Below are 13,105 nucleotides of genomic sequence, written 5' to 3' on the forward strand. Positions count from 1 at the left end.
GTATTTCTGATTTCTTGTAAAATCAGCAATCTGTTCTTTGTCTGAAGGATTTGTTTTCCTCAGAGAGCTTTCTTATCTCCTTTTCCATCTGGCCAATTCTGCTTTTTAAAGCATTCTTCTCCTCAGTAACTTTTTGAACTGTTTTATCCATTTGACCTAAGCTGTTTTTAACATGTTATTTTCTTCAGCATTTTTTTTGGATCTCTTTGACTACGCTGCTGACTTCATTTTCATGTTTTCCTGCACCTCTCTCTTTTCCAAATTTTTCTTCTATCTCCCTCATTTGATTTTCAAAGTCTTTTTTGAGCTTTGTCATAGCTTGAGCCCAATTTCTGTTTTTCTTGGAGTCTTTAGATGCAGGAGCTTGTGCTTCCTCATCTTCAGACTGAGTGTTTTGATCCTTCCTGGGATCATAGGCAAAGTATTTCTCAATGGTGTTCCTCTTATTTCTCTGCTTACTCCTTTTCCCAGCCTGAGCCTGGTTTTGGGGTGCTTCCTGAGCTTTTGGGACACCCCCGCAAGGATCTCAGTGTGTGAGGCTCTGTCCTCCCTCCTGGTCTGTGAATGACCATATGCACCCCCCCCCCCCCCCCGCTATGGGGCTGAGGTGGGGGGGGGCTAGGCTGTGATCAGGATCTGAATGTGGTCAGAGCCCCAGATTCCTGTTCCAGGGGCAGAAGACAGAGCTTAGCAGTCTCTCCACTCAGCTCCCTAGGTTCAATGGGCTCATGCCCTGGGGGCTTCTGTTTACCAGCTTTGCCTGCTTCTGTTTCCTGGATCTGGACTGCCTTAACCATGCTGCTTGCTGTGTGCTCTTGGGGCTGGGCGCCTTTTCTGCTCTTTTCCAGGTTACCTTGGGTTGGAGAACTGCCTCACTGGATCCCTCTGTGGGTTTTGTTTCTCGAAAATGTAGTTAGAGTCCTTAGTTTATAAGTTTTGCTCCAGAGCAACTGAGAGAAGGTCCTCTTATGTATGCGTAGCAAACAAAATAAATTCTTTCTTTGACAGTGTCCAGAAAGAAATAAATCTAGTCTGCATCTATCTCTTTTCTGTCAGGAAATAAGTATTTTGGGGTTTTTGTTTGTTTGTTTTAGTTTTGGCAAGACCATGGGGTTAAGTGACTTGCCCAAGGTACCATAGCTTGGTAGTTTTTAAGTGTTGGGTTCTCATTTGAACCCTGGTCCCTGTCATTTCAGGGCTGGTGTTCTATCTACTATGCCACTTACCTGCCCCTAAGTATAATGTTTTGTCTTGAGTCCTCTGTAATCATGATTAGTCATTGTGATTATCAGTTTCCTATACTTCTTTATAAACAAGAAGAGGGTGGTAATAAAAAGTATTTTCAACACCATTGCTCCAGTATATAGTAGGAACAGTATCTGATAGTCAAGTTCTTTGTTAAAAGATACTGACCCTAAGATTTAATTTGATTGAATATTTTATTTTTAAGCAAAACAAATTTGCATTGTATTAGACCTGTTTGAAAATGTATTTTATATGCTATACCTATAACCCATCATTTCTTTATAAAATGGTGGAAAGCTTTAGTCTTTTGTGTCATGATTCATCATTTCAGTGAGAAGGGTTCTTTAATCTTTGTAATATGCTCTTCTGGTTCTTCTAACTTCTGTTTATTCTGTTTTTGTTTTTGTTTTTGCAAGGCAGAGCTGTTAAGTCACTTGATTAAGATCACACAGCTTAAGTATCTGGGGTTGGATTTGAATTCAGGTTCTCCTGACTTCAGAACTGGTGCTTTATCCACCATGCCACTTAGCTGCCCTACTTGATTCTTTATTAGCTTATATAAATCATTCCAGGCTTCTATGAATCAACCTTTTTGTCATTTCTTATGACAGTCATATTCCATCATATGCTTATATCAGAATTTGTTCAGGAATTCCCCAGTTGATAGACACACATTTTTTCCTGTTCTTTGCTACACCTAAAATTGCTTCAATGACTATTTTTTATATATGGGTGTTTTCCATTTGCATTTGCCTATGTGACTTGCCCAGGGTCACACAGCTAAATAAGTATATGGAATTTATTAGTGTGCAAGTCTACTGATGGAGACAAAGGGTAGGCAGTTTAGGGCCATATTGAATATAATTTCAAATACTTAACAGAATGATTAGACTAGTTCATAGCTTCAGTAGTACATTGGTTTGACTTTTCTCCTGAAGTCCTTTTAACAATTATATTTCTTTTTTATGTTCCCCTTTGCCAGTCTAATAGATGAAACATAGAATCTCAGAATTGTTATTATTTGTATTTCTCTAAATAGCAATTTGAGTACTTTTCCCCCTATTGTTCTTGATAACTTGGATTTCTTTCCTTGAGAACTGTCTGATCATATCTTAGACCATTTGTCTTTTTGGGAATGAGTCTTATTATATATTCAGATAAATTTCAGATACTCACTAGATGTGTGACCCAAGAAAAGTCACTTATTCCTGATTGCCTCACATCCAGTACCATCTCCAGTAGTCCTGATTCAAATCTGGCCACTGGACCCAGATGACTCTGGAGAAGAAGGTAAGGCTGGTGTCTTAGCACAGCATTTCCTCATTCAAATCCAGTTTCATGTGCATGTATGTCACTTGGCATCACCTCTCTGATGTCATAATCTTCAATTACAAAGGGCACAAAACAAGAAGAGATAGATAGCTAAAGATACCTTTTGCAAAGATTTCCTTTTTCACAAAAAAATTTTCTTTTAATTATTTTCCTTCTATTTTTAAATGTATTGCCTTTTTTGGTTCAAATCCTTGTCCATTTTCCATAATCAAAATTTTTCACTTTATCTCTTATTATCCTTACTATTGTTGGGTTAAGAACCCTTTCCTAGTCATGCTTATTTTTGGTATCTCCTATTCTCTAATTTTGATATCTAGACCCTGTATCCAATTTGGGTCTTATTATATAATATATTATGAGAGTTTCCCAGTTTCCCCAGTACCTTTGGTAATAAGAATGAATTGGAAATATTGTATATGTTTGCTTCTGGATTATGTGTGCCTAATGTGTCCCATTTTTCTACTTTAAAAAAATTTTACGAGTACTAAATACTTTTGATTGTTATACTGTAATTTAAGATCCATTATTTGTAGATCTTCTTTCATTCCCATTTTTTCCCATTATCTTCCTTTAAATTGTTGATCTTTTATACCCTCTAGATATTTAAATTTTATAATAATTTTGTATAGTTTTATAAAGTAATCTTTCGGTAATTTGGTATGGTACTTCAATTCGCAAATTAATTTCTGTTGTATTATCATTTTTATTCATTAGTCTTGTTCAACAATAAACAGTTAATGTCTCCCTAGTTTAAGACAATTTATTTCTGTAATGTGTTTTGTAGTTGTTTTCATAGTATTCCTCTATATGCAATAAGTAATGACCAGATATTTTATAAATTCTGAAATAATTGTGAATGGAATATATTTTTCTACATCTAATATATTTTGTTGGTAATTACAGAAAAGCTAGTTTTGGGGGTTTATTATGCCATATTGCTTTAGTCAAGTTGTGTTTCTTTTGATTCTTAGTGGGCCCTATCCAATTCTAAATAAAACATCACAGTTCCCTCTTTGACCTATACTTATTTTTTTCAGAGTTTTCTTTTTCTTATTGCTATATAACTAACATTTCTAGAATTATCTCAAATAACAATGATAATACTAGTCTTTCTTGCTTTATTCCTTATTTCAGAGATTGGTAAACTATAGCTTACAGACTAAAACTAGCCTAAAACCTGTTTTTTTTTTATTTTTACATCTTAAAGTGCCTAATTTTATTTTAAATTATATTAACTATTTTTAACTCATGGGCCAAACAAAAAAAAATAAGCTATTTTAAAATATAGAAAAATTCTTAGTTTGCAGCTAAACAAAGCAAAACTGCAGGTTAGACTTGCCTTTCAGATTGTAACTTTGTCTAAGTATTAGAAAAGCGTCTAATATTTCTTCATTACATATGATGCTAGAGAGCTCTTGGTTTTAGATAGCTACTGCTTACCACATTAAGGGAAAAGTTCATCTATTCCTTTGTTTAATAGTGTTTTCAGTATAAAAGGTTATTTTCTTAATAGTTTTTTCTTTATCCATCAATATTTTGTGATTGTGATTATTATTAATATTTTCTATTATATCTATAGTTTTCCTTATAGTTAACCAACTCTTCTTTCCTTGTATAACTTTGATATAGTATATCTTTTAAATATACAGCTGTAACTTCTTTGTTTAGGGTTTATTCAATATTTTTGTATTTAAATTCATTAAGGCCATTAGTCCATAGTTTTCTTTTTCTGACTTATTTCCCTTAAGTTTAGGTATCATTACCAAATTTGACTGATAAAAGGATTGGCTAGGATGTCATTTTTTCCTCTTTTTTGCAAATAAGTCTTTCATTGTTTTGATAGAATTTACTTATACATCCATTTGATCTTGGGTTTTGTTTTGTTTTTCCTTTGGGAGTTTATTTTTATGATATGCTCAGTTTCTTTTTAGGAGAGTAATTTATTTAAATCTATTTCTTATCCTGATAATCTGGTATTTTATATTTTTGTAAATATTCATATATCTTATTTAGATTATCATTTTTGGTGACAATGATTTCTATTTTTTGTTTTTCCTTCATTTGACTTCTTTTTAATTTTTTAAAATATAGAGAAAATTTTTCCTTTTTTATTAGATTGGCTAGCAATTTAGTTTTGCAAGGTATTATTTTTGCGTGTCAATTCAGTAATTTTCCAGGTTTTGTTAATTTTTAGATTGTCTGACTTCTTTGATTTGTAGCCTTTTATTCTTAGTTGCATACTGAATTCATTCTTCAATCTGTTTTACTTTCCCTTTTCTTGATTAGTACATTCATAAAAATATTAGGAATTGCTTTGGCTGAACTCCAAAAGTTTTAATATACTCTCTGATCATTTTCTTTGAAATTACATAATGTTACTAATTCGTATTTTGGCTTACTGGTTCTTTAGGGTTAAATTATTTAGTATTAATTTGTATTTGAATTCTTTCTTCAAATGCCCTTTATTGAATAATTTTTGTTGTGTTGTAATTAGTAAATGGTATATTTAATATTTCTGCTTTTCTGCACTTTATGTATGAATTTTTCCTGCTGTAAAAATGGTTTTGTGTTTCCTTGATATTTCAACTCATTCTTTTTTCTGACTGCAGTAGTTATTTCCCTAAATCTTTAGGTTTTGGTTGTGACATTATTGTGAGCTTTTATTTTTGAGGTTTCTTTAGGATATCATAGGTAGATTCTTAGTATTTTTACCTTGCCCTCTACTTCTGGAAGATTTAGTCTTTATTTATGGTGTCCAGGTTTGATTGGTTTTGCTTTTCAGGGAGTGTCATTGAGTCTGAAACATGCCAGTTGTTTTTTGCTACAGATATCTTAGATGTTTTTTGTCTTTTAACATTTTATAATATATTTATTGTCTTATTAAGTCATTGAATTCTGTTAGCTACATTCTTTTTTTTATAAAGTCACTTAACTTTGTGTGTGCCCAAGTTGACCCTACTACAGAAACCTTGGAGTCATCCTCAAATCTTTTCTCTTTACCAGTCAGTTTTTTATCTTCTACCATCACATTTTCTTTCTCATTTGCCCTTTCTCTCTGCTTAAAGTAGTGAGTCCTTATCACCTCTCCCCTAGATTATTATAGAAGTATCTTAGTTGATCTTCTTGCCCCAAATCTTTCTCCTCTTCATTCCACTACATGTAGCTGCCAAATATTTCTCTCCAAAAACAGGTTTGACATCATCACATACTGATGACTCCCTATTATCTCTAGGAATGAATACAAACCATTTTATTCCACATTTAAATCTCATTCCACCTTAGCTTTTCAAACATTACTTATTACTCACCTTCATGTACTCTATAGTTCAGTCAAATTGACCTTCTTGCTATCTTTTACATGACATCCAACCTCCTATCTTCATTCTTTTTTTTTCAGTCAGTTCCCCATGGTAGAACATATTCTCTCCACAACTCAGCCTTTTAGACTCTTTTTAGACTTTCCTTTAAAGGCCAGTTCAGTCAGACCTTTCTTGATTACCACCAGAAGCTAGTACCTTCCTAAACTCCCAAATTATCTTGTATTTACTGTGTTTTTATTTAATTTTCTATACTTATCTCTTCTCTTTCTGCTCCCTTCTTCCCAAAAAGACAACATTAGCTCCTTATGGTCAGGGACTGTTTAGTTTTTGTGTTTTTTAGTCACAGTGCCTAGCGTAGTGCTTGGTATATAGTTAGCTATTAATAAATGCTTATAGGTTGATTGACTGATTTTCTTTGGAAATACAATTCATCCATTTTTTCTAATACTTTGAATAGTGTCTTTCGCTTTCATTTGCTTCTGATAGTTGGTTGTAAAAGCAACAAAAGTGGCTCTACAGTATTTTAATTGTATACAGACACCTTGCCCATTTCAAAATTTCAGTTGATTTTATTTTATCACAACTTTTAAAATATTTACCTTCCCTGTGGTGTTTGTTTTTGTTGTATTGTGTGTGTGTGTGTGTGTGTGTGTGATTTCTGTCTCCTTTCTATCTTTTCACTCCACCCATGAAGTAAAACTTGACATCTATGCTGAAACTAAGCAAGATTTTTATATAAACATATTCTGAATATTTTCCTTAGAGTGCTTTTTGAGCCAAATAAGCACACAGCTAAATGAGTTTTACTTCACTTTTTAAACTTGTAGGCTTTATTTAGTAGTGAAATTTGTGTGTGTGTGTGTGTGTGTGTGTGTGTGTGTGTGTGAATACAACATAGAACTGGCATTAGCTGTCCATCTCTTCACAGATCCAGGTGGCATGTATAGTGTGTTTGGGTCACATGATGACTTGGAGCTTGCTTTTCTGCTCCTCTGAGGGCTCTGCTTGTCAGCAGGGTTGAATGCCAGTATCCTCCACCTCCCAAGAATTTAAGAGTCAGAGTGTTGGGAGAATCAGAGAGGAGTATACTTTTTATTTCCCTCTTTTCCTGGATTAGTTTAAATTCTCTTCAGATGTGGATTTTGAAGGAATGCATACACAGTTGCCAGGGCATTTTATGATAGTGAAGCCTATATCAGATTCATTTGAAAAGGATGGTAAATGAAACTGATATATCTATATCTATCTATATATATATATGTATATATATTTTCTTTGACCTCTGCAAAGTAGCACTTCTCTTTCAAATGAATTAAATTGATCTTTTCAGTTCATCTGAGGAGACAATAGAATTAAAAAGTAGACTGATAACTTTCCTGAAAAAAAAAATCTTGAACTCTACAATGAAAGGAAGGGACCAAATATGGGTTATGACATTTTGCATGACAATTAAAAAATTTATATAAAAACAGAAATTTTGCCTTACACAACTGATTTTTTTTTCTTTTTAAGATTCCCCATTCTCTAAACCCATCCTGTTGCTAGGATTAAGCATTTTACATTGCAGCAGCATGTCTTTTGTTTGAGTTAAATTCAGCCTTCTCAGTATGTCACCTGACAGTCTTGTGGTTTGGATGAATATGGTTCATTGCTATTATTAACCTGGGCTGGCAGCCGCACATAACTGGAGTTTTTATGGATTTTAGAAAGTAGAACTGCTAAATGGATAAAGATGCTACTAAGGTACAACTTAGCTGAGGAAATAAATGATTTTTTTGAAAATATCAGTAAAATCACATGGTTTATAAAAAATACCTTTGAATAAGCAGTACTTTATTTCAGTTTCTCATAGATACTTGTGAATTTGTGACATTCTAATTTCTGGAAAATATCTGAAGTAAATTTTTAAATGCTGGGAATTTTAGTGATATCCATTATTCTGTTGTTGAATTTGTTTTGTGCAGATTTTAATATATTCAGGTATTCAGAAATTTATTCCTTACTCTGTTTTAAGTTTAGAATTAATCACTTTAGCTTTTACTTTCAGCATATTTGTACACATCATGCGCACATGCACACACACATACATGCACGTATATGTGTGTGTTCATAAAGAATCTTGAAACAAAATAAATTTTCTTAAGATTTGATATTTTTATTATTCCTAATTACAGTATGGATAACCTGTCACATCTGAGATTATTTTGAGATATGAAACTAAACCTTTAATGTATATCTTTACTTTTAAAAAATCTAAATTAGACAGTTGAATTGGTAATAAAATTTTTTTTGATAATACAAAAATAAATTTAACCTGGTTCTGTATTTTTATATTATTTTTAATAATATATATTTTTTGCAATTAAATGTAAAGATAGTTTTCAACATTCATTTTTTTTAAGATTCTGAGTTTCAGTTTTTTCTCCTTCTCTCTCCAAGATGGCAAGCAGTCTGATTATAGATTATATTTTTATATAATTAATAAAGCATCTTCTCATCATATGAAAAAAATCTAATTGAAGCATTCCTAAAATTTTTTTTTAGTCTAGGCATATCTCAGTTCTGAGTATTAAAAGTTCTTCCAATATTGACTGGCAATTTGTATAATAGAGTCACAGATTTAGAATTGGCAGGGAGCTTTAAAAAAAAGACATCTATTTCCAACCCAATACTTGACATATAAGGCAAATTTGACTCAGAGAAAACAAGTAATGAATAAGAAGACACAGCAAAAGCTGAGATTTTAATTTGGACCCTCTGACTTCAAATCTAGTGTTGCTTTCACTCTACCATATTTATTAATCTCAGACTTAAAATCTTTTAAATAACAACTTCCTAAGGAAAGGATAAAGAATAGCAAAATGGAAAGCATGCACTGAATCCTCCACAAAAATGCAAAAGTGATTTTACTAAAGTATGGGTCTAATTGTATCATTTTCTTGCTCAATAAACTCTCCTGGCTCCTTATTACCAATAGGATCAAATCCAAATTCCTCTTTTTGACGTTTTATAGTCCTTAACTTGTCTCCAGTTTTTTTTTAATACATTGCTCCCCCTTCATACATTCTACAGAGTAGCCAAACTAGTCTGTTTACTGTTCCTTACATACCACCTTCCCTCTCCCATTTCTATGTCTTTGTATGGGCTATCATCATACCCGGAATGTAGTCTCTCTCTTTACTGCTGACCATCTACTTGAAGCCTTTTCTGATATTTCTTCTCCCCCCAGCTGCTAGTATTTCTGCTTTCCTCCTTCCTCAATTATTTTGTATTTATTTTGTATATATTTACATACATGTTTTCCTTCCTCAATAGAATTTAAATTCATTCTTTCATAAAACTTTCATTTCTATATTTGTATATCCCCAGTGTCTAGCATAGCACCTATATAGAGTAGGCCTTAATAAATATTTTTGATTGATGAATTAATTCTTAATTATAACGATCAAAGAATAAGGGCATAACTGATATGATCTGCTTGAAAATAAATCAAGAAGTATTTATTTATATTTAATAAGTGCTTACCTTGTACCAAACACTGTACTGGGCATTCAGTTTCTGAGAATTAAATAATTCTACTTTTAAGGAATTTACATTTTACTTTAATGTATGTATTTGACTTAAATATAAGGTGAATAAATGTAAATATATACAAAATAAAATACAAGATAGTTTGAGAAGGAAAATGCTAGCAGTTGGGGAACTAGAAAAGATTTCATGTAGAAGATGGTTCTTGAGCTTCATCTTAAAGGAAGAGATTCTTTGAGGTATAGGAAAAGGAAGAAAAATATTCTAGATATGTGGCATGACTAAGACAAAGGTATGTAGATGGGGTGATAGAGAAACATGTGTGGATAGTGAGGTGAAAGACAGCCATTTATGAGGAACAAAGATGCCTAATTGACTAGATCACAGAATGTGGAAGGGTTATATGATATACAGTCAAGCTAGAAAGGTAGGTTGGGGCTAAGTTGAAGAGGAATTTACACACTAAACAAAAGAATTTGTATTTTATTCTGGCAGCAATAAGGAGCCACTGAAATATATTGAATAGGGAAGTGACATGGTCCAACTTTCACTTCAGGATGATCATTTTGGTAGCTGAGTTGAAAATGGTTGGAATGAGGAGAGTCTTAAGGTACGTAAACCAATTGAAAAGCTATTACAATAATCTAGGTGAGGGATATTCAAGTCCTATGGTATCTGTGTGAGGAGGAGTCCGACATAAGAGATACTTTGAAGGTAGAAATGGTAAATCTTTGCAACTGGTTGAATATATGAAGTCAAGGACAGGGAGGAATTAGGAGGTAATACCAAGATTTTGAACTGGGAATCTTGGAAAACTGGGAGCTTTAAAAAAAGGGCTAGTTTTTTTTTGGGAAAGATGTTTAGTTTGGACATATTGAGCTTGATAACTCTCTTAGAACTTTTAGTTTGAAATATCCAATAGGCAATTGGTGTTATGGGGCTAAAATCCAAGAAAGAGAGAGTTTCCCTGCGACATATGCTTAAGGCTAATACTTAAATCCATTGGAGAAGAAAGAAAACTACAGATTATTAAGATTTTTGTCATAATAGTTATTTTCTCTGAATCTATTTTTATATAAATATCTGTAAAGTACCTTGATTAAAAAAAATCAAGATTTTGTGATAGAAGAGTTAAGCTAAAAGAAAAGTGTTATGGAGACCTCCAACTGAAATAATTCATGTTATTATTTTTCAATACAGATAGATGACTCAAAAGTACTTATGGAAGGGGAGGCTAGGTGGCGCAGTGGATAGAGCACCGACCCTGGAGTCAGGAGTACCTGAGTTCAAATCTGACCTCAGACACTTAATAATTACCTAGCTGTGTGGCCTTGGGCAAGTCACTTAACCCCATTGCCTTGCAAAAAACCTAAAAAAAAGTACTTATGGAAAAGGGAAACCATGAATATCAAGTTGCGTGTAAAATTGAGTGCCATACTCCAGATTTTTTCTGACCAGGACTGAGTGCAGTGGTACAATCACCATCCATGAATTGAAGGATGTAGTACATAGTACCAAGGAAAATCACCTAGACTGAGAATTTCCATAGAGATTTTCCGTTGGCCATATGTTCTTTAACATTTTATTCAGTGACTAGGTAAGTTTTGATAGCATATTTATCAGATTTTTCCATGTATTCATCCAGAGGAAAGATGACAGAATCAAGATCCAGAATGATAGTAGCAGGGTAGAATTAAGGATAGGGAGAGAGACTGTAGCTCTGATTTAACTGGTTTAGGGAATTCGCTAGTAAGGAAACTTGTACCATTGCAGATTAGCACCTCAATTGCAATTTAGAATCTTAAAATAATTGTTCGGAACAGAACTTTGAGGCTGCATGTGGCCCACAATACTCCTATAGTACATCAAAGTTTGCAAAAAATGTGTGTTTATGTATGTGTTGTTTCTCATTTCTTCTTCACAATTCTATGAAATAGGCAATTAAAAATTTTTCCCATTTCATAGATGAGGATAATGAAACTGCAAAAGTTACTCATATTCACACAGCTAATTCTAGGACTAGATTCCAGACATGTCAACCCAAACCTTTGTACTTTCCACTACATCACAGCTGCCTACCTTTTTTGAGCAATTACTACTCTAAACATTGCTATTGAAACTTTGAGTATATGATTTCTTCAGTGAATTCATGGTTTTATCAGTTTAGTTAATTTGTGTGACAGATACATGTCTCTTCCCTTTAAGATAGTCTTTGAGATGCTGTGACTGACCGAAAAATGGGTCACCCTATGACCAATATGAGACTTTCTTATTTACCATATTTCCTCATGTGTAACATGAATCCTTTTTCTGAAAAATTTGGGGTCTAAAAACTGGGAACATCTAATACAGTGCTTGTAGATTTTTTTACTTGTATTTCCCACTTTTTTGCACTTGTTGTCTTTGTGTTCATTGTTTTGCATTTTTACCAATATGTTAGGTGATACTTTAACATATTCTGCCCAGAAATGGCTCAGAAAAGATTTTTGTACAGTGCTGAATTCAAGATAAAAATGACCCAGTTTGCAAAAGTGAATGGAAATCGTGCTGCTGAACATAAAAGTTTGTTCTTCCTCCAACTGAGAAAACAATCCGAACCTGACTATGGAAGAAATTTCTACCTGACTGAAAATGCCAGGACAAAAGAAGACCATGAGAATTAAGTTAGCAAGATGGGCTGATTTAGAGAGGGAACTGAAGATGTGGATTGAAGAGCAAAAGCCAGTGGAATTCTTGTGTACACAAAGATTGGTCAGCAGGAGATGAGAAGAATTACTGATGAAAAAGTAGTGACTTATTTCAAAGGATACAATTGGTGCTTCAGGTTCATGAAACAGCTTCCACATACCAGACTTGCCCAAAAGATGCCTGAAAGCTATGAGCAGAAGGTCTGTAAATTTCATGATGAATAAAACATGAGTTCAATAATTTTTAAGTAATGAAGTTTTTCTTTTCAAATTTTGGGTCCTAAAATTAAGGTGCATCTTATACCTGGGGAAATGTAGTAAGTCATGCACTGTTTCCTGACTCAAACTTGAAACTCGATGGATCTGTCAAAGCTTATGTGATTTGCTCACCTATTCAAGAACCCAAGTCATAAAAAAAACAGCTTGTTATGCTGCATATCAAATCAGTCTCAGAGTCATTAATATCTTATTTAAGATTTGTCTCTAACACAGACCCTCTATTTTCATCAAGTTGATGAAGATGAGAACTGAAACAATCAATGTTAGAAGGTCTGTGGGAGGACAAATGCACCAAAATGTATAAATGCACCAAAACATCTAGTCATTCTGAAAATCAGTTTAGAAATATTTTTAAATTTATTTATTTTCCCAACTATTTGGAAAGATAGTTTTCAGTAATCTTTTTTTGTAAGGATTTGAGTTTCACATTTTTCTCTGCCCTCTGACAGAGAATAATTTTTAATATAGTTATATAGGTATAATTATGTTAAACGTATTTTCAGATTAATCATATTGTGAAAGAAGAATCTGAACAAAAATAGCCATTACAGGGGAAAACTGTAAAATATGAAGCAAATTTTTAAAAATTGAAAATAGTAAGCTTTGTTGTGCATTCAATTTCCTTAGTTCCTTCTCAGGATATGGATGTTATTTTCCATCACAAGTCTTTATAATTGTCTTTGCTTATTATACTGCTGAGTTGCATGAGTTCAT

At 33.0% G+C, this 13,105-nt stretch overlaps 1 protein-coding gene across 3 annotated transcripts in view; it reads left to right on the forward strand.

The window, feature by feature from the left end:
- FNIP1 (folliculin interacting protein 1) overlaps positions 1-13,105 on the forward strand; it is a 124,601-nt gene that overhangs the window by 44,333 nt on the left and 67,163 nt on the right. Inside the window, exon 1 of one of the 3 annotated variants that reach the window (XM_074213294.1) lies at positions 8,286-10,035. The exons of the other annotated variants lie outside the window; for them this stretch is intronic. Coding sequence (XP_074069395.1) covers positions 9,983-10,035 — 53 coding nt within the window. The 5' untranslated portion in view covers positions 8,286-9,982. Of the gene's footprint in view, positions 1-8,285; positions 10,036-13,105 lie in introns of those variants that run through there. 3 annotated transcript variants of the gene reach the window in all.

This window comes from Macrotis lagotis, chromosome 1 (genome assembly GCF_037893015.1).
Source record: "Macrotis lagotis isolate mMagLag1 chromosome 1, bilby.v1.9.chrom.fasta, whole genome shotgun sequence".
Lineage (NCBI taxonomy): Eukaryota > Metazoa > Chordata > Mammalia > Peramelemorphia > Peramelidae > Macrotis > Macrotis lagotis.